This window comes from Giraffa tippelskirchi, chromosome 7, assembly GCF_054371585.1.
Source record: "Giraffa tippelskirchi isolate mGirTip1 chromosome 7, T2T-mGirTip1v1.2.pri, whole genome shotgun sequence".
In the NCBI taxonomy this organism is placed as follows: Eukaryota; Metazoa; Chordata; class Mammalia; order Artiodactyla; family Giraffidae; genus Giraffa; species Giraffa tippelskirchi.
In genome coordinates this window covers 105,556,218-105,580,127 of record NC_137281.1, presented here as the reverse complement: position 1 = coordinate 105,580,127, position 23,910 = coordinate 105,556,218, and the positions used below count along the sequence as shown (strand labels likewise).

At 38.9% G+C, this 23,910-nt stretch overlaps 4 protein-coding genes across 16 annotated transcripts in view; 2 read left to right on the top strand and 2 right to left on the bottom strand.

Annotated features, from left to right (window-relative positions):
* Positions 1–4,035, top strand: part of CDKL1 (cyclin dependent kinase like 1) — a 57,213-nt gene extending 53,178 nt beyond the window's left edge. For 3 of the 6 annotated variants that reach the window (XR_014059889.1, XR_014059890.1, XR_014059891.1), the window contains one exon: positions 1,083–1,798. Coding sequence is in view for 3 of the 6 variants with exons in the window: in XM_081511309.1 (XP_081367435.1) it covers positions 1,083–1,190 (108 nt within the window). In the remaining 3 variants the exon portion in view is untranslated. Of the gene's footprint in view, positions 1–1,082 lie in introns of all 6 variants that reach the window. The other 3 variants (XM_081511309.1, XM_081511308.1, XM_081511310.1) reach the window with 1 other exon arrangement.
* Positions 3,689–6,242, bottom strand: LOC145514169 (ADP-ribosylation factor-like protein 8B). Of its 2 annotated transcripts, none has more exons than XR_014059895.1 (2): positions 5,465–6,242; positions 3,689–4,377 (listed from the first exon to the last, which is right to left on the bottom strand). XR_014059895.1 is itself a non-coding variant. In XM_081511317.1 (2 exons), exons 1-2 carry the CDS (start codon positions 6,168–6,170, stop codon positions 5,707–5,709), a joined length of 396 nt encoding a protein of 131 aa, XP_081367443.1. In that variant the 5' UTR covers positions 6,171–6,242; the 3' UTR covers positions 5,620–5,706. The 2 variants fall into 2 exon arrangements, 1 of the variants encoding a protein (XP_081367443.1); XM_081511317.1 differs by lacking the exon at positions 3,689–4,377 and having other exon boundaries at positions 5,620–5,731; positions 5,800–6,242.
* Positions 3,689–15,818, bottom strand: DMAC2L (distal membrane arm assembly component 2 like). 7 transcript variants are annotated; one of them, XM_081511313.1, is made up of 6 exons: positions 15,786–15,818; positions 10,079–10,335; positions 9,845–9,956; positions 8,747–8,955; positions 8,007–8,178; positions 3,689–4,377 (listed from the first exon to the last, which is right to left on the bottom strand). In XM_081511313.1, exons 3-6 carry the CDS (start codon positions 9,949–9,951, stop codon positions 4,263–4,265), a joined length of 603 nt encoding a protein of 200 aa, XP_081367439.1. In that variant the 5' UTR covers positions 9,952–9,956; positions 10,079–10,335; positions 15,786–15,818; the 3' UTR covers positions 3,689–4,262. The 7 variants fall into 7 exon arrangements, 4 of the variants coding, with proteins under 4 accessions (XP_081367439.1, XP_081367440.1, XP_081367441.1 ...); XM_081511314.1 differs by having other exon boundaries at positions 10,079–10,240; XM_081511315.1 differs by having other exon boundaries at positions 10,079–10,131.
* A 170-nt stretch (positions 15,819–15,988) lies between these two features.
* The window catches only part of L2HGDH (L-2-hydroxyglutarate dehydrogenase), a 47,106-nt gene continuing 39,184 nt past the window's right edge, over positions 15,989–23,910 (top strand). Inside the window, exons 1-3 of the mRNA XM_081511305.1 lie at positions 15,989–16,159; positions 21,186–21,301; positions 22,314–22,465. Of these exons, the coding sequence (XP_081367431.1) occupies positions 16,020–16,159; positions 21,186–21,301; positions 22,314–22,465 (408 nt within the window). The 5' untranslated portion in view covers positions 15,989–16,019. The remainder of the gene's footprint in view (positions 16,160–21,185; positions 21,302–22,313; positions 22,466–23,910) is intronic.

Here is a 23,910-nt window from a genome sequence, read left to right as displayed (position 1 = left end):
CTGTGAAGATTTGTGATCGCTGTAAAGTGGGAAGAGTGGCCTTGCATTAAGTGTTTTGTCATAAGCCAAGAGCTGTAATGATTTAGAATGGATTGTAGTTGGAACCACAGTTAGGATGAGCTGGCTGCTCCTAATTGCTTCTGGATCTGCTCAGGTGCCCCTTAAGCTTTAAATTATCTTGCCTTAGTCTTTCCCTTTGCAGCTTCCACTGCTGAGTGGCATCTGGGTGGTGTTTGTGAGGTGGTCCGTTAGGAATAGGTACAGCATGAAACCCAGTGCCCTAACATAGACCAGAGTTAGGAAGTTAAGAATGCTTTTCATACAAAGCAGACTGGAGATAGACTTCCCCTCAGAGTTAGCCCTTATCTTACTGTTTCTTTGTGTTCAGGAGTAAAGGGTCTTGATAGAAATATTTTTACTTGAAAGAATAGGGGAACCTCACTAATTTGTGTATCACTTGTAGGTTTGATTTAAAAGTCCTGAAAAGTATTCGTTTTTCAGATACCTAAGTCCATATAGTACCATAAAAAATATGTGCTCCCTTGCTTTCGTTTGACATTGAGGATGAATTCAAACATTTTCTGGCAACATTAAAGGAGCAGTTTTGCCTTTTTAAGTAAGGTAGTAGGTGGCCAAATCATCTGAGTGCTTCAGACATCAGATTTCTTTGCTGTAAGACAAGGTATTGGCTTAAATGATCCCTAAGGTCCCAGCAAGCTCTTAACTCCTGTGAAATCTATGCTTTTTTCCCAATAATGTTAACATGTAGATTTCCCCTTCCTTCTCATATCCTCTAAATTTCCTTTAATGTACATGTTTTGCTTTATAATAAACAATAAATCTTGAAAAGGAAAAGCAGAGACCAGATTTATAGGAGGTGGTGAGCTCCATGTCCATCAATTCCTCCATCTTGGTTGGAGCCCCTGAGCTCCAGATGTAAACATTCTGTTCTCTCTCAGATCCCAGATTCTATGCAGAAAGAGTATTTCTGTGCTGAAAAAATTATTTACCTTTTTTTGAATGTGTTATGGATAATGAGAAAAGTATATGGCATTGAACGTAATTCTGTTTTGTATTTTCAGGTGCAGTGCCTACCTCAGCTGACCACCAGCAGCATCCTTCCAGCTCTGGATAACAAGAAACATTGTTATAACACCAAGAAACTTAACTACCATTTTCCAAACATTTAAAGAGCTTGGAGATTGATGATAAAAAAAAGAGTTGATCATCAATTTGAATAAAACACATGTTTGATTGAAAACAATCTCAACGTTGGAAAAAGCCTCAGGAGAAAACTTAAATAACTAAGTCGGGGAGGCCACATGGCAAATGTGAAGGAAAATTCCAGAGGCGGTCTTCCATGCTTGACGATGGTGTCCAGGACAGAAAGAAAGAACTTCTTTGGATTTTCACTTGTATTTTTATTGTATCTAAGTAGCTGAGCTGATGGACAGAATATAAACTATATCTACTGTACCCGCTCATACCTCTGGCAAAATAGAGATGCAAAAAAAAAACAAAAAACAAAAAAAGATTTATGCTATAATCGTACCAGATAGAACAAGTGAAAATGGATTACAGAATGCCCACATATTTTTTTTTGGATCTCTGTTGCTTTGAGTCCTGTCTCCTGCCTCTTCAGATCTTCTCATCATATTTAAGGAAGGTTTTAGTTCTTAAAAGCAAAATGTTTAAAATTCCATTTCCTGTTTGTTCTAGTTTTTGATTTTTATGTATGGAAACTTCTTGAATATTTGAGTCATTCAAAATATTTAAAATCATATGGATTATCATAAAAGGACTGTAATTTATCTGCTTATATATTTAATGATGTGTTTATAGACACTTCTTACATATACTTTGGTCTTTACCTTTAGTAAAGGATGCATCTTAGTCATTTTTGCAGGCAAGATGGATTGACTATAATCTGTCTACATTTGTTCACCCAGTTACCCTTGCAAACAATGGCATGAAGCTTGGCAGTTGACCAAGGGGTAGAACAAGGTCTACAGGCTTTGCAGGAACTGAGCCGGCCAGCCTGAAAGTAATTAGTACTCCATTCTCTCCAGTTCAGCCTCACACCTGGAGACAGAGCAACAGGCAGGAGTATATACAGTGATCTGGGTTTTGTAAGAAACTGCTTATAAACTTTCACTTGGGTCATAAGAGACATTGTTTTAAGTTGATGTTTTCCCTGAAATATCTTTTTACACTCTATGTATATGTTGTATATATATGTATACTGCACATGCATATATGTGTGTATATATACCAACCTAATAACTAAATGCTAACAATAATAGGCCAAAGTGATATTATTGAGAATTGCTAGCTTTGTACAGTGATACTTAAAACGATGACATATAATTAGCTTTGATTTGGCCTATTGCTCTTATTCAAAAAGCTTGTTCATCTTTGTCCCCTGGACATAAGGGCAACGTGAAGCTGATGTGTTTCTTATTGCTCAACCCCATTTTTGATTGACGTGCTACTATTTCCTAGCAGTTCTCAGCCATGGTTTTTGAAGATGTATTTTACTGTATCTTCAAAACATTTCTTCTGCACTTCAGTTTACTGCTATATTAATTTTCTTCATGAGAGCATTTGACTGTTTTCACTTACTGCACAGTGATCTACCAAATTCTGGCATCTGTTCAATAATTTTGACTACCCCAGCCAGTTTAATGATAGCCTGAGGCTTCCTGATATATGTAGCTTCTTGAATAGAGCTGACAGTGGGCTAAATAACCAGTCACAATATAATCTAATTCTTGTTACATAGACTTTGATTCAAATGACAAAGAAGAACATCCAACTTCTGCAATAGTGTAAATTCCGTATTTTCTTTTTTCCTTACCCCTAACAATGCACTTGATGAGGCAGATGACTATAACTGCCTAATTTATCCAGTATTTTTAAAGAATCCCATTCAGAATAGAAAAGTATCTCCAGACTAACTTGTCGTCAATCAGTTGCTTCATCACATAGTAATCAAACAAACCTGAGATAGAAGTGGTCATTTTTTTCTGAGTTCTATAAAATGTATGCTTATACTTAACCATATCTGTCATCCTTTCTTCATCACAGAATCACCACTGTTTCACATGAGACAAACATTTTCTGATTTTTTAAATGACAGTGGCAATTATATTAGTAAATAGTATATCATTTATGGCACGTGCTATTTACATAATCCAGTTTCTAAACACAATTAAAATTCATTTTTCTACTATAAGGGTGCATCACAGAAAGTGCTTATTTTAAAACTATCTCCAGTCAAGGTTATATCCAACAGACTAATGTTCAAACATACAGACATCCACAAACAAGCTGGCATATAACAATAATAGAATCAGGGCCATGTCAAACAGGTAAAAATAAAGATCTGATTTTATCTCTTTATGATATTCATTATCACTGCTTTCTAGACATAAAGTGAATTTTGTGCTCATACTCATGGGAAATACTATCCAACATATATGAGGGAATACAAATTAGTTTCTAACTGACATGTTAAATTTTTCCTCTTTAAGCAGTTTTTAAATTTAAGCAAAAAATAGGTAAAGCTGTGCTGGTTTTCATCATTGTTTCCTCTGGTTTATTAGAATAAGCAAAGTTGTTTAAATCCAGCCAAGTATTTATGTCTAGTTTTAATAAAACACCAGATTAAGCCTACAGACTAGACAAATTAGCCAGAAACTGTTTATTCAGAGAAAGGATGTATGTTACAAAGAGCACAGATATGTAGGATCATGAGAAATGCACGCAAATCCTGGGAAGCAATGGGAATGCTCTAGCAACCTCTGATTACTTTGCATAATTGACTCCATCAATGAATCTGAAATTTCGGTTTCAGTTTTTCATAACTGTAAATTTATAGTAACATGCTTCAATAACTTTAAAATGAAACAAATTACTGTTAAAAAATAAATATCTGTACCATACATTTAAATCATTTTAAAGAACTTAAGCATCTACATCAAGAGATATTTATATAGATACCATTATAAAATAAAGAATATATTAAAATTAAAAGGGTATCTGATTTGCACCTAATATGATTTAGTGTACATAAATTCTTACTTCCAACTTAGTAATTTTAGTGAGTCACATCTGAATGTTTATTTTCTACATGATGGACTCTGCTAGAATGTCATGATATAACATCCTTATAGTTCTGCTGATAATTATATTTGTTGCTGTTAAGGATCAACTTAAAATGATACTCTACACTGAATTAAGATACTTATTGAAATATTATTTTACTTCAAGTCTAATTTTAGCTCCAGAGAAGGCAGTGATGTCTTAAAGGCTTGGATAATTTTTTCTTTTTCTTTTACTCCAGGAAGATCACTTAGAAACAAATACTTGAGGTTCCTGCAAAAAAAAGAAATTTTTAAAAGTTAATGTAATTTGACCTTTACTCTTATAGCATTATGGGCTTCCCTGGTAGCTCAGACGGTAAAGCGTCTCTTTGCAACGTGGGAGACCTGGGTTAGATCCCTGGGTCGGGAAGATCCGCTGGAGAAGGCAATGGCAACCCACTCCAGTACTCTTGCCTGGAAAATTCCACGGATGGAGGAGCCTAGTAGGCTACAGTCCATAGGATCGCAAAGAGTCAGACGCGACTGAGCAACGTCAACTTCATGCCTTATAGCAGTAAAAATAAACTTGCTTTACTGACTTTTTAAAAAATTACACACAGTGTGTGTTCATATCATCCTACACATTCAAAATGACTTTTATTTTTTTTTTTTTGACATTCTTAACACATTTTATTATATTGGCTGGAATGCTCTAAATTCATGAAAGCTTTTGAGAAAATCTTCAATTCCCAACCCCTTAAAAAAGTGTGTTGAACCAGGAGAGAAAAAAGGAGAAAAAATATAGAAGTAATGATCTGGACAGATACAAAACAGCATGCCTCAGTTCCTCCCGTACCCCCAACTGCTTTCTGGAGATGAAGAAGTCTCACAGAGCAGAATGTGTTTAAAATTCATTGCCTAACATCTTCCTAGTGTAAAGAACCAGTAACAATGTTGATCTGGTGCCTCTGCTCACTCTTTGCAGACCATTTTTTAAAATTCCTAAGGTGTAATTATACATTTCACATGCATTTGTGAGATACATAAACATTATGTTTCTATCCCACGTGAGTCAGGCTAAAGGTTTGCTTCATGCTGTATCAAGTCAGTATCAGTATTAAGCTACTGGACTCTATAATGAAATATCATAGATAGACATTTACTGAAAACCAATAGAAAAACCTGGCCCAGAAAGACCAGAACAGAAGTACGCAATTTTTCTTGATTTAAGATGGTTAAAAGTGTGTTTTGTTTTTTGTTAAAAAAAAAAAAGCTCTACACACTGTTAAAGACAAGTATGTATAGGAAGTCTTTTTGTGTGTGTTGACTTTATCATGACAACTCTAGCTGATTCTTTATGAAGGATTAGGGATACACACCTTCAGCAGTGCACATGAGAAATAAACTTTGAAAAAGGCAATTTCTTGGGTTTAGGAAGGACCGTATTCTGGGAAGTACTTCAGAGGAACGGACAATAATTCTAGGATTAGAGCCAGGAAAGACTGGAAGACTTCAGGAGATGCTTCAGCTTCTTCTAGATTTTGAATGTTGAATAAGCCACTGAAGTGTGATATCTATATTATCCTTTTCTTTGCAAGAAATTGAATAGCAGCAAATTTCCCTATCCTGAATAGCAGACAGATTCATTTTTTCAATTAGCTGTTTCTCATCCAAGGCATTAGGAAGATCTCTCTTGTTTCCAAGTACTAGCACTGGAATTCCTTGTAACTGTGGTTTATCTAGAAGATTATGTAGTTCATTTCGAGAGGCTTCTATCTTTTCACGATCTGCAGCATCTATCATGTAAACAATAGCATTGACCCCTCTGCAGTACCGTTCCCACATGCTCCGGAAGCGGGGCTGTCCTCCTATGTCCCAAATCTTTATTGTGACGTTACCTTTAGTTACTTTTCTCATGTTGAAGCCCACTGTAGGTATCATATCTTCACTGAACTGGCCTGACGCGATGACATTGACGAAGATGGTCTTGCCCGAGTACTGCAGCCCCACAAGCGTCAGCTCCATCTCCTCCTTCCAGAAGAGCGAGCGGAACCAGTCCAGCAGGCGGGAGATGAGCGCCAGCATGATGGCGGCCGGGAGGAAGGACGGACGGACGGGCGAGCGGGCGGGCAGCGGCGGCGGCGACGACCTCCACACGAGCGGGCCTCGGCCCGGACCCCCCCCTCAACGGCTCCTCGGGGCCCCGGCGCGACACAGGCGGACACTGGCGGGCGGCGGCTCAAAATGACTTTTAGAACAGTAGCCTTAGAGTACTACTTTAAATGAAATTCATGCTAGGAACTAATCTAGACTTTGGAAAGTTTAGTTGTTCTGGTTATGTCAATAATTCTGCTGAATTTTTCCAAATATGTATATTATGGCATAGAACTCCTTTGCATGTTAAATATAAAATATGACATCAGTTGTAGTTATGATTTTTTGAATCTGACACTAAAGTAAAAACAATTAAAGCAAAAATAAACAAGTGGAACTACATCAAGTTGAAAGGCTTCCGCACAGCTAAGAAAACCATTAACAAAATGAAAAGGCAACCTACTGAACAGGAGAAAATATCTGCAAGTCATATATCTGATAAGGGGCTAATATCCAAAATGTATAAACTCATACAACTCAATAGCAAAAAATCTGAACAATCCAATTTTTAAAATGGGCAAAATATCTGAAGAGACATTTTTCCAAAGAGGGCATACAGATGGAGAACAGGTACGTGAAAAGATACTCTACATCATTATCAGGGAAATGCAAATCAAAGCCACAATGAGATAGCACCTTACACTTGTTAGGATGGCTATTATCAAAAAGACTAGAAATAAGTGTTGGCGAGGATGTAGAGGAAAGGGAATCTTTGTACATGGGACTTTGTGCGTGGAATCTTTGATGGGACTGTAAATTGGGGCAGTTACATGAAAAACAGCATAAAGATTCCTCAAAAAATTAAAAAAGAACTACCATATGATTCAACAATTCTGTTTCAGTATTTATCTGAAGAAAACAAAAACACTAACTCAACGAGACATCTGCACACCCATGTTCAGTGCAGCATTATTTACAATAGTCAATATACAGAAACAACCTAAAAGTCTATTGATGGATCAGTGGATAAAGAAAATATGGTATATGCATATATGTAGTATTGAGCCATAAAAAAGAATAAAATTCTGCATTGGCGACAAACCAGATGGACCTTGAGGGTATTATGCTAAGTGAAGTAAGTCAGATAGAGAAAAACAAATACTGTATGATCTCCTATATGTAGAAGCTAAAAATAAATAAGCAAGCTCACAGATACACAAAACAGATTGGTGGTTATTGCCACGACAGAGTGAGAAGCAGGAAAAATGGGTGAACTGTGTTATGTTTCTGCTTTTATTTTAAATGAAATTGAATTTTAAAAACATGAATCTTAACATAGAAAGGAAAAGAAACTGGGGAAGTTCTTAAAACAACTCAAGTTTCTATTATGAGATGAAGCCACAAAGCCTGAACTAATGCAAGAGACAAACAATCTTGTACTTTTGGTTCTAATGTTTAAGATTTCTCAAACTTCCTGTGATGCTGAGGTTATTGGCGGAACATGGGGGAAATTACTTTAAAAGATGAGGAGGAAGTGTAATAGCTAATGTTTACTGAGAGCACCAACAACTCTAATAGGCATCATGCTAGGTGCTTTATGTAATTGATTTTTTTTAAAAAGATGCTGCCTAAAAAATGCAATACAACTATAAGATATTAAAGCTGATAACTTCAACTGTTTTAAAGTATTGTGGCTGAAGGTCAAATCATTTTTTTAAATTCTGTTTCTCAGAATTAAAAAAAAGATACCATCTCTCAACTGTTTTAAATTCTGATTATTCACCTTAACATGATTATCAAGTTTCCATTTTGGCACTGATCACCTACCTGAAATGATGCAAAGCAATGATACCTTTGTCTGTGATATTCCCACATGAAATTATTTCCATTTCCAACATGCTTTTTCGTAAATTTTCAAGTTGGCTAAGTCTCTCCAAACAGCCATCCTCAATATAGTGACACTTGCATAGTCTTATTTTTTCAACATACTGTAGGCCTTCTGGAGGGCAAAAAAAGTACAGTTTAAGAACCTACTTTACCATTAAGATGATCAACTGTCCTAGTTTGCCCAGGACTGTTCCAGTGTAAGGAGTGAAAGTCCTAAGTCCTAGGAAACCTCTTAATCCCAGGAAAACTGGAACAGTTAGTCACCCTATTAACCACACAAAGTATTCACTACACGGTTTGTGCTGACAGACAGGGCCATTCTACAGTCAGATGCTCATGCACTGAGGAATGAAATGCCCACACAGCAGAGGCTGGGTGGATATAATTATTTCTATATTAGTCAGGGTTACTCAATGACAGAAGTTTGAAAAAGATAGTTTGACAAACAAGACCTTAAATATTAAGTCGATAAACCACAGCTTAGTGTGGAGAGAAAGGAGAGGAGGGTACTTGTAACCTCTATGTAACTTAAAAATAAATATCATACACAAGAAGATACAAGCTGGATTGGACTGAAAAGGGCGAGAAGGACACCTGTATGACTATAAAAGTGAGTCAACTGCAACCAAATGTCATTGCAAACCACCTGCATTTCCCACAACAAATGGTAGAGGACTTACCCATGTGGTCAAATCCAATGCTCATGATACAGGAATCAGTGGCATCAATCGCCTGGATCTTGTATGTGTCCAGAGGGCCTGTTGGCAGATGGTTGTAGTCCTTCTGCCACCTCTCCTGGCCGCGGTAGCGCACCATGGCCCCACAGCGCAGCAGCCACTCTGACGCTGCCCTGTCAGGACCAACGTCCCTGATGCGGTCATGATCCACTCTGTGGGGCGAGACCAAAAGCAGGTAGTTTTTACTCTAGTCACTAGCTTCTTAGCTATGTTCACCAACATAAATACAGAATAGCAACTACTTTTCACTTCATGTGATAAGGAGGGAGATAAATCCATGTAAAGAAAACATTCAGTGGTAGCTCTACTTGCTACCATTTTTGCTTTTGTTTTCAAGTGAACACTGTCCAAGTATTTTTTTTTCTACATGAGTTTATCAGGCAGACATGGGTCTTCATTGACTCGTATGCAGCATAGTAGCTTGACTCCAGGAGATACTCAGTAACTATGTATTGAGTGAAAGACAACACTTGGTTATAATTTTTATTAATGATAAAAGATTAAAAAGGGGAATAATTTTGAACATTTGTTCAAATTAATGTCCTTAAGTGATCTTTGTTAATTTTTACATATGCCTTTTTCTCTAGTTAGTGGTATTAATGCTGTGTTAAGCAATGAGGAGGTTAGTTTTGCCAGTTTCAAAATAAGCATGCCACCAAATGACATTTTTAAAACTTGAATTCACTTGATAGTATTCAAAAGCTTAACTACATTGCTTAAGTCACAGAATAAAATATTCTAACATTACTGAGCTTTTCTGATTATGAAAATAATAAAAGATCATTTTAAAAAGCTTGAAAGGCAATGAAAGAATGAATAAACAGAATCACTGAAGTCCTGCAACCCAGACAGTCGCAGTTAATATTCTATAACCTATCTTTTGTTGGTCTTTATTCGATTTTTTTTTAAAGAAAATTAGGATCACACTGCATACACAACACAAATAACATTTGAAATATAAGAAAACCAAATCAGCCACTGGGAACTCATCGAGCTGAAGCAATCCCCCCATGTTTCCTCACTTCAGTAAGGGTAACTTACTTATTAAACACTGCATTCAACCAGCCCCAGAAGTATCGGGAGTCATGTGACCATGGGAGTTTCTTTAAGCCACAGAGCTGCTGGGAAATTTTTCCAAACAGCATCATTTGCTCTAGACGCATAAAATAGTATTCATATTAGATCATCAGTTGGCAATCAGAATCCATACATACAGTAACTTACTTCACAACTTCAGACTCAATGCTCTTGTGATGATAAAGCTGACTCACTTACCCCTCAGTAGTTACTGAGCAAGTTACTGCTGTTTGTCTTTTTGGTTTCTTTTGCTGCAAAGAGCGAGAGGCAGAATTGGATGGTCTCTTTGGTTCCTCCCAGCCTTGACATTAAGTTATACTCGTTCGATCTTCAACTGGAGTCCGCCTGCAGTGGCGCCACCTGGTGTCCATTCAGGTAGTGCAGCTACAGATTTACCGAAACCAGTTCCAGTCCCAATCCACATTTCCAGTATCAAAATGACCAACTAAAATCATCTAAGGAGCAATGTGTCAAGGTTAAGACACTTACGTCCAGAAAAGGAGAGGAATCATGGAAATATATCTTCCTATGACAAGATTGTAAGTAGTGTTCCCAGAACAGTGCAAACCAAGAACTATGCCAGGGCAGCTGGGAAAGACTAGACAAGCAACTTAACCTCTCTGATCCTTGGTTTTCTCATTTATAAAATGAGATGATTAGCTCAGATGATTTCCAGCTGTAAAAATCCATAACCATGAGTGGAGAAAGTGATTTCGGAACTGGGTCTCAACCTGACTTAAAGTGCCAGGTGGGGGGAAACACAGACAAATGACACATTGTCTTTGAGGAGCCGACAGCCTAATGCAAGGTAGAGTGAGCTAAAACAAGTCACTAGGTAGTTAAAATAAATGATGGAACCTGAAAAGTACCTCAAAAGAGTTAAACAAGGATTTCAACAGACAAAGATGCCAAGAAAAGGCAGGTCAGGGGACCAGCTGTGGTGGGAACGTTTAAGGCTTATTGTAGTTCAGTTGGCTTAGAACATGGGGGTCATAAGGAGACAGACAATGTACACAGTCCCAATGGGAAGGGTCTCCTGTGATCAGCCAGAGAATTTGGCTTCTGCAGGTAGCTAGGAGTCACTGAGCTTTCAGCACAGAGCACTGGCATGGTCAGAACTATGCTTCAGGAATATTACTCAGAGAGCAGCAGCAAGAATGACGGTCATTCAGAGATGAGGAAACCGAAGCCCTGATATTAAGTAACTCACTGACATCCTAAAATCCTGGAAGAAGGTAGGGTATTAATAAATGCGTGTGTTTAAAGGGACTTGCCCAGTGTTTCATGGCTAATTGTTAGCAGTGCAGTGCTGAAACCTGAACCTAGCTTTCGCTCTTATTAGTCAAGAGCTCTTTCCTCAGTCATTGAATGGTTCTAGAACTCAGAGAAGAGGACTAGAAAGAGTCCTGAGAGGGAATCACCATAGAGCTGAGGAAATGCCCGAGGATGTTGAGGCTGTGAACAGTGAGAGCTGAGGTCTGAGGACAGTACCCTAGGCTCATCTACTACCTTCTTCCCTGCTTTTCCGCCATTACTCTGCCTTCATTACTACAAACTTGTCCCCATGCTATAAATACTTCCTCCCACATTCTCAGATCTTCACTGCTTTTGGTTAAATCTCTCACCACCCGTGCCCACTTCAGTAACCCCTTTGGCTGCCAACCATACTTACAAATTGGGTCTTTCTGGATTCATCTCAGGCTGTTCCCTCTTAGTTCCCTCCTAGTTGTCCTCCCTGCCCCCCCTAGAATCCTATGGAAATCTTTCCCAACCTCAAGACTTTATTCAAATACCATCTCCATCCATCTATTCATTCATGCAATAAATATTTAAAGATTTAAAGAAAAGTATGCAGAGCAAAAGGAAGAGCAAAAATCACACATTCATTTCAATTATTCCTAACACCTGGCACAGCACCATCCTCTAATGCAAGTTCAATAAATATTTGGAATTAACAATCTTCAATGGCTGATAAATTTTCATGCAGAAACAAAGAAACCGTCATTAAGCAGAAAAATTAGAGAAGTATGAAAACTGAAGTCACTTGATTCATTTTGGTCAACCTTGTATTTCAGCTTAAGGGAAAGACCAAATTTACTTTAGCTTATGATCTCTAGAAATACTGGATATTATATTCAAAATAATTTAAACATGAAAATTAAGTTTTTATTTTTCAGTAAACCTATAAAAAATAACTGGTAGGTTTTTGCATTCTCAACAGTAATTTTGTTAATTAATTGATACTGAGAATTTCAGATGAATTCAAGCAGCTACCTCTAAGAATGCTTTCTAGAGGGAAAGAGGAGACCTCTGGTGGTGAGTTGGTGAATTTAGCTTTAATAAATTAAAAGAAGGGCTTCCTGGAAGGCTCAGCGGATAAGGAATCTAACTACAATGCAGGAGGCACAGGAGATTCGGGTTTGATTCCTAGATTGGGAAAATCCCCTGGAGAAGGAAATGGCAACCCACTTTAGCATTCTTGCCTGGAAAATTCCATGGACAGAAGAACCTGGCAGGCCACAGTCCATGGGGTTGCAAAGAGTCAGACACGATTAAGTGACTAGGCACACAAATTAAAAGAAACCACTCAAATTCAAGTTAAAAAATAAACATTACTAAGTTACTGCTGTGATAAATAACTCAAGAATTCAAATTATTTTAAAAATTCTTCTTACTATCGTAACATTGCTTGGAGCCATAAGTTTTTAACAGATGTTTCCAAAAGTTGATAGTAAGTTTGTGACTTAGAGAAGGTCAGACCTCTAATGTGTGCCTCAAAATAGGAGATGGAAAGTTCTCCAGTTTGCATAAAAACAAGTTTCTTTTAAAAAGTGCAAGTTCTCTTTTTACATATTAAACATAATTACTTAGGTGGGGTATTCAAAATGATGGCTAATTTAGGGGTCAAAAAGACCGAACTAGCCAACCTGTTCTTGAGGGCAGTGAAAGTATGGAGAGAAGGGTGAGGTGGTATCAGAATTGGGGAGTTTTCCCCCCAGATTATAACCCCACATCACTAGAAATCATCCATCACTGAAGCCAGTCCTTATTCCTGATGTATCTCGAGTCTAGTGAAACAGAGTGACAGAGCACTTCCTTAGGAATTAGAAGCAAAGGTCCCCAAAGTCACCCTAGGCCAGCATCACTTGACACTCATGGAACTCACTTCTTATGGGTTCTGACCTAGATGGAAGGTGAACATGAATTCTTAGCTTCAGGAGGGTGTGGTGGCCGGAAAACAAATGTCTCTAGCCAAAGACATTACAGGGTCAATGAATGTAAGGTGAGCTCTTGATCTGAGATAATCGAGATGAAACAAATTAATGTACAGTCAAGCCTAGGCAAGAAGCTAAGCAGAGAAAATTTTATAAAAAGTACATGTGTATTTTGAGTTCTTTCACTTTGCTAAACCAGGAAGTACAAGCTCAAAATCACAGAAGAGTACAACCGTCACTACTATGGACTGATTCATGAAAGCCTGACCACAGACTCTAGATTGTATAATTCTATACTCAACCTAGTAACAAATCAAATACAATCCTGTGCAATGGTTAAAATAAAAAACAGTGATAGTACCAAAAGCTGGTGACACTGAAGAGGAACTGGATCACTCAACATTGCTGGTGGGAATGTAAAATGGTACAGCCACTTTGGAAAGGAGTTTGATGCTTTCTTACAAAGCTAAACATGTGCTTATCAGATGACCCAGCAATTGGACTCTTGGGCATTTATCCCAGAGAAACGAAAACAGGCTCACACAAAAAGCTGTATACCAAGTTTCATAGCAGCTTTATTTGAAAGAGTAAAAAAACTAGAAGTAACTCAGATATCCTCCAAAGGGTGAATGGTTTAATCATGTTGTGGTACATCCATACCATGAAATACTTCTTGGCAATAAGGCAGAATGAACTATCAACACATGCAATAGTTTGGATGGATCTCATGGGATAATGCTAAGTGAAAAAGTCAATTCCTAAAAGTTACATACTATATAATTTTGTTTATGTAACATTCTTGACATGTCAAAATTTTAGAAAGTGAGAACAGAATGGGGAAGAGGGTGCCTTGCTGGAGGGATCTTGGTGGTGATGGATCTGTGCTGTAGCTTGCCTGTGATGGATACAACATTCTACACATGGGGAGGTCCCTGGCAGTCCAGTGGTTGGGATGCTGTCACTGGCAGGGGTCAGGGTTCCATTCATAGTCAAAGAACTAAGATCCCACAAGCCCCACTGCATGACAAAAAAAAAAAAAATCTATACAGATGTGATAAAATCTGTACCGGACTAAACACACACACAAATGCAAAACAGGCAATCTGAATAAGATCCATGGGCTGTTCCTGGCTATGCTACTGTATCAAACTTTTACAAGATGTTACTATTTGAGAAGACTGGGTAAAGGGTACACAGGATCACTACTGTTTCTTACAAGTGCATGGAAATCTACAATTAACTCAAAATTCAAAATATTAAAAAAATTTCTAATAAAAAACCAAAAACTGAACTAAAAAATGAATCATTTATTTTCCATTTGTGATGAACAAGCGGGCAACATTCCACATTATTTTCACAAATAAAATATATGTAACTATCCAGGTGATAAAAACCATATAAACATAATAAAAACCATCATTGTATTGGGCACTTTACTGTGCTAAATATCTGATGAGCTTTATCTTGCATAATCCACACAAAAGTCCTATGAGGGGGACCCTACATCACTCATAGTTCAGAGGAGGGGCTGAGGGAAGGGGTGACTCCACTTCCCCAAGCTATGCGACTAATAACTGGAGCCAAATTCAGACAGGCAAGTGTAGGTCTTTCCAGCAATAAAGTTAGTGCCCATGGGGTGATCAGTGGTGTCTAACTCTTTGCCACCACATGGACTGCAGGCTGCCAGGCTCCTCTGTCCCCAGAATTTTCCAGGCAAAAATACTGGAGTGGGTTGCCATTTCCTACTTCAGGGGATCTTCCAGACCCAGGGACTGAACCTGCGCCTCCTGCATTGGCACTGGAGGTATATTCTTTACCACTGCTCCATCTGCCAAATACAAATAAAGTAATAAAGTTACATCGTTCTATTTTTGTTTTGCTTAGCTGTCCTGACCCTAAAAATTAAAAAAAAAGAAACAACCTTCCATCAAACACTGACAAAGGTGTTAGTTAGGCATAAAACTAGAGGATCACGTAATCTAACACAGGTCTTTCAGATATTACACAGCCCACTTCCCTCATTTTACAGCTAAACAGGGGTGAAGTGACATGCCCAGGTGAATCATTGTTTTCAGGCCCGCAAAGCATATTTAAAACTACATGTCAGTCAGTATTAAAAAAAAAAATAAGGAAACAGATCGGTAAATGATGGCAGAGATCGAGCCATCTGGCTCATTTATGCGCTCAGTATTTACAAGACCAATAATGAATGACATGTCAGGAGCCACATATATGGATGGCCAGAAAACAGCAGACTATCAGGCGTCGCCATGACAGAGCCTCCGTCCGGAGAAGGTTAGGGCTGGACAGTGGCCCTTTAGTGAGACACTCCGCTCTGTAGGAGACGGGTTGGAGACAGCGGTTCTCCGCAAGGAGACACTAGGGACGTGGGGCGGGGCTAGGAAGAGGCGAGGTTGAGAGGGGCGGAGCCACGAGGGACGCGGGGCGGGGTCCAGGGGGCGGGGCCTAGCTGGAGGAAAGGAGGGCCGCTGGGCCTGCACAAACGAGAATTTTCACCATCATCATCCCCAGACTTTCTCCTGCGGCGCCAAGTCCGCTGGGCTGTGGAGGTCGAGGACGCGCGACTCGGCGGACCAGATTTTCAGTTACCCAAGCGATGGGAAAAGGGAAAGGGGAGAGGGTGACCACCACTAATCCCGCCTCTCTCGGGGCCTCGCTCGTCTACTCACAGCGTCAAAAGGAAGGAGCAAGCTAGCGTCCCCAGCGTCTACGGCGGCGCAGGCCTGCCCTTCGCCCTCCGCCGCGCGCGTCCATTGGCCACTGGCGGCTGCGCCCACGTGGGGCGAAGGCGCTCCCTTCATTGGCCTCTGCGTGGGGGCGGGGCTAGAGGGCGCCGGGACCCGGGCATTGCAGGTCTCAAGGGCTGGCTTCTAGGGCTTGAGGCAGGGAGACGGACGCAGGCGATGGTACCCGCTCTGCGTTGCCTGGGCAGTGTCTGCGGACGGCCCCGGGGGATTTTCCCCGGGGGCTTCTCCGCGGCGCGCACACCCGCGTCGGGGAAATCCCGGCTGTTGTGCCAGGGTGGCCGCAGAGCCAGCACCAGGTGAGTACCCGCTGGCCCGCCCCCCGCGGTCTGCACTGCCTCTCTTGGAGGTGCCTAGTGCTGGACCTCTGCCTCTGCTCTTCTTCGCTGTCCTCGGCGAGAGAGAGGGTCGGGATCCTGTGAAGCCCGGGCTCCAGCCTCAGATCCCAGGAGCTACCTGCCTGTATCACTCGTAGGCTTGTGGGCGAGAGGAGAAGAATAAGAAAGGCAGTGTCGAGTAGAGGTCAAGAACAGTCCTGGCTTTGAATACAACTCCACCGCTTCCCATTCAACCCTGGGCGGGCTACTTAAGCTCCTTTAAGGCTCAGTTGTGAATCGGAACCTAGTCTCTCGCGCAAGTGGTCGTTTTGAGGATTAAAAGGACCTCACACACTGTAAGCCATCAAACGTGCTGTGTGTTCGCTGGCCTTCCTGTTGTTACTTGGAACATCTGACACCGGTCTTAAATCAGTCAGTCCTGGCACATACACGGCTGCATAGAGTTGCCCATATGAGAAACAGCTCAGCTGCTAATCAGACCCTGCAGAATTCAGTGTCCTGTGATTTGAAATGTGGAGATCACGTATGAAATTACTGTTTTTTTCCTGCTCTCTGTTTGGGGAGTGGTTTATGCGAAGGTTTCAAAGCTGGAAAGCTCTTGGCACTTTTTCGGGAACTAGCATGTGGGCAACATGAGTGTGGGTGGAGCTTGGCGGAACAGAGGATGGTGTGGAAAGACACCGGAGAGGGGTTACACCACAGCAGAGGTTTTGCTTTAACTGCACGTGGAATTTTATTCTAAGGGCGCTGGGAGACTTTTAAAGACGTGATTAAATGTTGATGTTTCAAAAGTTGATTCTGGCTGCTGTGTATTAGTGGATTGGAGGGGTATTAGTGTGGAATAGAATTTGTGATTCATCGTGGGGTATGTAGACTGTTCTTTTGGGAACCTTTTCTTAAGGGAAGAAAAGTAAGGTTAGTGAAGGTTTTGTTTATACTTTTTTTATTTTGAAATGATTAAAGGTCCATAGGAAGTTCCAAAAAAAAAAAAAAAAGCCCACAAAAACCCAGACCAGAGAGCTCTCATGTACCCTTTTTCACCTAATTTGCTCCAACATCTTACCTAACTGTAGTAACAGTGTCAAAACCAGGAAAATGATATTAGCACAATCCATAGACCTTGTTCAGATTTTCATCAGTTTTACATGCACTCATTTTTTTTAATTGCTTCACTATTTACAGACTTTATTCTATATAACATTTAGTATCTTAAAAGATTATTTTGAAAATTGAAATTACATTAGGTAGATAGATTTGGGGGAGAATTGCTTCTTTATAATTTTGAGTTTTCCCATCCATGAACTTGGCATATCTTTTCATTTATGCATACTCATTTGTTATTTAGGAGCTTCCCAGGTGTCTCAGTAAAAGAATCCACTTGCCAGTGCAGGAGTGGGAGGAGACACAGGTTTGATCCCTGGGTCTGGAAGATCCCCTGGAGGAAGAAATGGCAACCCACTCCAGTATACTTGCCAGGATAACCCCATGGACAGAGGAGTATACTCCATGGGGTCACAAAGAGTTGGACACAACTGAGCATCCACACACGCATGCCTTTGTTATTTAATAGAGTTTAAAATTTTTCTCTGTGAAGTTCTTTTTTTCTTTAGGTTAATTCTTAGATTCTCTTATTGCTTTGATGCTATGATAAATAGTATCTTATTTTCTATTCTTTCAGCTGGATTTTACTTGTATAGAATATGCTTTTTTGTATTTCTTATTCAGTTTGGGGGATTTCCCTGGTGGCTCAGATGGTAAAGCCTCTGCCTGCACTGCAGGAGACCTGGGTTCAGTCTCTGGGTTGGGAAGATCCCCTGGAGAAGGAAATGGCAGCCCTCTCCAATATTCTTGCCTGGGAAATCCCATGGACAGACGATCCAGTCCATGGGGTCACAAAAGAGACAGACATGACTTAGCGGCTAGACAACACCAACATCCAGTTTTGGAACCTGAGTCATAGATACTTCATAAAATGAGTTAGGGAGTTTTCAGCTTTTTAAATTTTTCTGGAACATCTTCGATGATAGAGATTATCCATTCCTTGAAATTTTGGTAAAATTTACACACGTGTGTGTGTGTGTGTGTGTGTAGGTGGAAAGCTTTTGATGACTAATTCATAGCAATTGATTCAAAATTTCTATTTCTTCTTGTCTCAGTAATTTTGCTTGAGTCCCTCACCCCATTTCATCTACGTTATCAAGTTTATTAGCACGTAGGTCTTCATGATGTTCTTTGATTATGTTTTTAAGATCGTTGTCATGTCTATACATATTTTTCCTTATTATTCTGTTTTATTTATTTGTGTCATCTCACTTTTTTCCTTATTACTATTGCCAGAGATTTGTCTACTTTATAAATCTTTTCAAATAAAGCATTTTTCTTCTTTGTTATATTTTGTTATATATATGTTTGTTTTATATATCATGTATCTTTATGTATTTGTTTTTCCTTATTGTATTTAACTTTTTGAGTTGATAACTCATTAAATTTTGGTACAGTAGTATTTTTAGGAGTGTCTCTTGCATGTTAAAGTTCCTGTAGCCTTTTTTATCTAAGAATATCTTTATTGAATCCTCATATTTAAATGATACAGTGTAACTCTAGGTTAGAAATCCTTTTTTTCTTCTTGAAACTACTACTTCATTGACTTCTTGTTTGTTGTTGTTGTTTTTGTTTTGTTTTCTGGTTTTTTTTTTTTTTTTGCTTCTTTTGTTTGTTTGCTTTTTATCTTTTGACTACAATGTGTAGCATGTGGGACTTTATTTCCCCGACCTGGGGTGGAACCCTCACCCTCTGTATTAGCCGTGCAGTCTTAAATACTGGACCACCAAGAAAGTCGCTCTATTGGCTTATGGATTTCATTGTCACAATTTAGAAATCTGATGTCAAGTGAATTCAAGTTTTTAAAAAATTTTTTTTCTTATATTGGAGCATAGTTGATTAACAATGTTGTGATAGTTTCAGGTATACAGCAAAGTGATGCAGTTATATATATACATGTATCTGTTCTTTTTCAAATTGTTTTTCCATTACCTTATTACAGAATATTGAGCAGAGTTCCCTGTAGGTCCTTGCTGGTTATCTATTTTAAATATAGCAGTGTGTACCTGTCAATCCCAAACTCCCAATCTATCCCTCCCCCCACCCAAGTTATCCCCTTGGTACCATAAGTTCATTCTCTAAGTCTGTTGAGTCTTTCTGTTTTGTAAATAAGTTCATTTGTATCACTTTTTTAGATTGCCCAATTAAGCAATGTATGGTATTTGTCTTTATCTAACTTATTTCACTTAGTATGATAATCTTCAGGTTCATCCATGTTGCTGCAAATGGCATTATTTCTTGTTTTTAATGACTGACTAATATTCCATTGTATATGCACTGCATCTTTGTCCATTCATTTGTTGATGAACTTCAGTTGCTTCCATGACTTGCTATTGTAAACAGCTCTGCAGTGAACACTGGGGTGCATGTATTCTTTTGAACAGTGTTTTTCTCCAGATATATGCCAAAGAGTGCAGTTGCTAAGGCATGTAGTAAGCACATGTTTAGTTTTTTAAGAAAGGGCCATACTCTTTTTCCAGAGTGGCTGTACTATTTTACATTCCTACCAGTAATGTGTGAGTTGATCCAGTTCTTCTCATCTTCATCAGCATTTGGTGTTATCACTTTTTTAAAAAAGTCATTCTGATAGGGGTGTGGTGATATCTTATTGTAGTTTTAGTTTGCATTTCCTTAATGACTAAAGGTATATTTTCATGTACTCATTTGCCATGTTTATATCTATCTTCTTTGATGAGATGTTTTTCGTATCTTTTATCCATTCTCTAAATGACTTGTTTATTTCAAGAATTGAGTCCTTTGTCATATATATGGTATGCAAGTGTTTTCTCCCAATTTGTTCATCATCTTCTTATCCCCTTAACAGAGTCTTTTGCAGAGCAAAAACTTTTAATTTTGATGAAGTCCAGTTTATCAATTTTTTCTTTTATGGGTCATGCTTTTGATGTGAACTCTTCAAGTAGCCCTAGATACCAAAGATTTTCTCCTGTGTTTTCTTCTTAAAGTTTAATTGTGAATATTTGCAGATATTTAAAAACTGAATTTTTTTGTTAGAATAATAGCATTGTATGTGTTTTAAAGAGCTCTTTTAGAAATAACATGTTGGATATTTACAGATGATGTTTAGAATTTAGATTGAAATAATATAATGCAAGAGGGAGAGAAAAAAAAAAAGTGGGGTGAAAAAGGGAAATTGGCCATATCCCTGTAAAACCTAGATTTGTTGACCATGAGATCAACGCTAATGGTAATTTTTTAAGCTTGTCACTGTGGAGTTAGACTATACATACCCTTTCTAATTTTTTAAATGATTGTTAATCAGAGTTATCATGACTAAAATTGGTTCTGAGCCCATTTCTGGACCACTTGTTTCCTTAAGGTTTGATTTTCTCACTGTTTCCTTCTAAGCAGAATAAAATAATTATGAATTTTTGCACACTAAGGTGTTAAAGACTTAATGTTAACTTGTCCTCAAAAATACTGCCCTTGAGGGACTTCCTGGTGGTGCAGTGGTTAAGACTCCATGCTTCCAATGCAGGGAATATGGATTAGGTCCCTGGTTGGGGAACTAAGATCCCACATGCTGTGCAACATGGCCAACCCCTCACCTGCAAAAACCCAGAAACAAACAAAAAAGCACAAAAGAATACTGCACTTGAATTTGTGACAGTTAGTAAGGGAGAGTGACCACTGATGGAGCCAGCTTATGCAGAATTTAATGGAGACTTAGAACAGCTTGGGCAACTAGCCATTCTGTCTGCTGGCTGTAGCTGATTAACTTTTAAAGCCAAATATCACAAAGCCCAGTAAACATTTGATTTTAATGATTACTAATTGATAGTTTAATTGTTCATTGGTGATGAAAATGTGAAGTTTGATAAAATCTTTTGTAAACATGTGTTACTTTAAAGATGGCTTTCTTTTAAAGCTCATTTGATATAGTCATTATTGGTGGCGGAATTGTGGGGCTTGCCTCTGCCAGAGCACTCATCCTGAGACATCCAGCACTTTCCATTGGTGTTCTGGAAAAGGAGAAAGATTTAGGTATGTATGTTATCATGTTGCTTAACCCGAACACCTTTGAGCAAACTCTGGGAGATGGTGAAGGACAGGGAAGCCTGGCGTACTGCAGTCCATGGGGTCGCAAAGAGTAAGACATGACTGAGCAACTGAACAACAACAATAAACCTGAACACCTGCTCATGTTGTCAGTTCTGCATCTTTCAATCTAAATGTCAATGCTAGTGTCCCAGTCTGGATTCTTCAGAAAGCAGAGCCTGGGACTAGAAGTTGGATACTGGATATTGGATATGGGCTTCCCTTGTAACTCAGCTGGTAAAGAATCTGCCTGCAATGCCGGAGACCTGGATTCAATCCCTGGGTTGGGAAGAACCCCTGGAGAAGGGAAAGGATACCCCCGCCAGTATTCTGGCCTGGAGAATTCCATGGACTGTATTAATCCATGGAGTGCAGAGTCAGACATGACAGAGTGACTTAAAAAAAAAAAAAAGGTGATTTATTTGTGAGGTTATCCAAGCAAGCAGGAGTCAGTGGGTGGGGAGAGTAAACAGGGAAGGAGGGAAAACCTTGTGAAGGTGTGTTATCCAGGTTGAAGCTGTGAGCTTGATTCCACCAAGACCTCTGAGGAACTGCCTAATGTTTCCCAGGATTGTGCTCATGTGCCCTTCAACTTCTGTCCCTTTGTTTGAGGATTGTCCCTCTGGATGTTGAGTCCCTCCTGCCCCAAAGATTAGAGAACACCCTGGGGCAAAAGGCAGAGAGCCACAGTGGGCCCTTGAAGTGTTGCCGGTAGTGAGGGATGGGTTTGTACCCCAAAGTCATAGCCGAAGTCAGAGATGGGCTGGAGGGACCTGACACAGACACTGTGGTTGGCTGCTGGGGAAGCTAACAGTGCTCTGACCAGAAGAACAAACTCGGGCAGAGTTTTAAATAGTGGTCTCTAACAGCTTCAACTCTAACTGTATTCCCCCACTTCTTGGGTTTTGAATGAGTCATGTATGTACTTTCTCTTAAATGTATTTCTCTTGTTCCATAGCTATTCATCAGACCGGACATAACAGCGGTGTCATACATAGTGGGATTTATTACAAACCTGAATCTCTGAAAGCTAAATTATGTGTGCAGGGTGCAGCCCTCATCTACGAGTACTGTAACCAAAAGGGAATTTCCTACAAGCAATGTGGCAAGGTATGGCATTTTACTAGGGCCTTGACTTATTTATAAATAGTATTTTCTTAATAATCTTAAATGTTGATTTAAAAAATACCTGGCTTTTCTTTCTTTGTATCCATGTAATTTGAAAAATCTAGATGTTTCATATAAATGGGATCATGCAAAATGTTGTCTTTTGTGATTGGCTTCTTTCACTTAGTGTAGTGTTTTCAGAGTGTAGTGTTTTCAGAGTTCATTCATCTTCCAGCATGAATCAGTACTTCATTCCTCTTTGTATTCCATTGGATCGATATACCACATTTTGTTTATCCATTTATCAGTTGATAGGCATTTGGGTAGTTTCCACTTTTGGGCTACTGTGCATAATGTTGCTATGGACATTCATGTACAAGTTTTTGTGTGGACCTATGTTTTCCTTTCTGTCAGGTATATACCTAGGAGTAGAGTTGCTGGGTCATACAGAAACTATATGTTTAACATTTTGAAGAAGTGCCAAACTGTTTTCCAAAGTACAGTACTATTTTATATCCCCATCAGCAATTAATGAGGATTAATTAATCTTCATATCCTCAAGAACACCAGTTATTGTCTGCTTTATTTTAGCCATCCTAGAGGCTGTGAAATGCTATATCATTGTGGTTTTTATATAATTAAACTTAGTAATTAATAATGTTAAGCATCTTTCGTGTACTTACTGGCCATTCATTTATCTTCTTTGGAGAGATACCTATTCAGATCTTTTGCCCATTTTAAAATTGAGTTATTTGTCTTTTTATTGTTGAGTTGTGTTATTTATATATTCTGAATATAGTCCCTTATCAGTTATATGTTATTTACTAAAATACTACTAAAATATTAAAATGTTTTTATTTTTGAAATAAAATAATAATGATGATAATTAAAATATTGCTAAATATTTTCTCCCATTCTGTAGATTTTCTTTTTACTTTCTTGATGGTATCCTTTGAGGCAGAGAAACTTGATTTTAATGAAGTGTAGTTTATCTTTTTTTTTCTTTTGTTGCTTATACTTTTAGTGACATATCTAAGAAATCATTGCCAAACCCTAGAGCATGAAAATTTGCTCCTGATTTTCTTCTAATATCAAAGCCTTAACTCTGATGTTTAGATCTTTAGTCCCTTTTCCTCCCCCAGGTGAGTTGATTTAATTCTGAGTGGTACAGAATTGGAGCTAGAACAAAGACTGAAGAACAGACTTTGGCAGGGTTCTAGGCTGAGTTTACTCTGACCTCACAGCTAAGGAAGAAATGGCTGAGTGAGAAGAACTAAAGAGAAGATGAGCTGCTGTATGATTTCATTTTTTTAAACCTTAACAAAAGTTGGTTTTTAAATGTGTAGCAGGCTTCAAGACAGCACTTCATTCTAACTATAGGTGGCAGTAGACATTATGGCAGGGAATCAGGAATGGAATTAAGGATTACCATTGCTGGCAAAGGTCAA

What these genes read in the sequence shown, in the direction of transcription:
- LOC145514169 (XM_081511317.1), bottom strand. Translation starts at nt 6,170, where the DNA reads ATGCTGGCGCTCATCTCCCGCCTGCTGGACTGGTTCCGCTCGCTCTTC. An exon ending in CCACAGTTACAAGGAATTCC is followed by an intron (nt 5,732 to 5,799) that starts AGTGCTAGTACT and finishes TAATTGAAAAAA; the next exon opens with TGAATCTGTCTGCTATTCAG.
- DMAC2L (XM_081511313.1), bottom strand. Translation starts at nt 9,951, where the DNA reads ATGATGCTGTTTGGAAAAATTTCCCAGCAGCTCTGTGGCTTAAAGAAA. An exon ending in TTGAATGCAGTGTTTAATAA is followed by an intron (nt 8,956 to 9,844) that starts GTAAGTTACCCT and finishes CTCGCCCCACAG; the next exon opens with AGTGGATCATGACCGCATCA. An exon ending in ATTGCTTTGCATCATTTCAG is followed by an intron (nt 4,378 to 8,006) that starts GTAGGTGATCAG and finishes TTTTTTTTGCAG; the next exon opens with GAACCTCAAGTATTTGTTTC.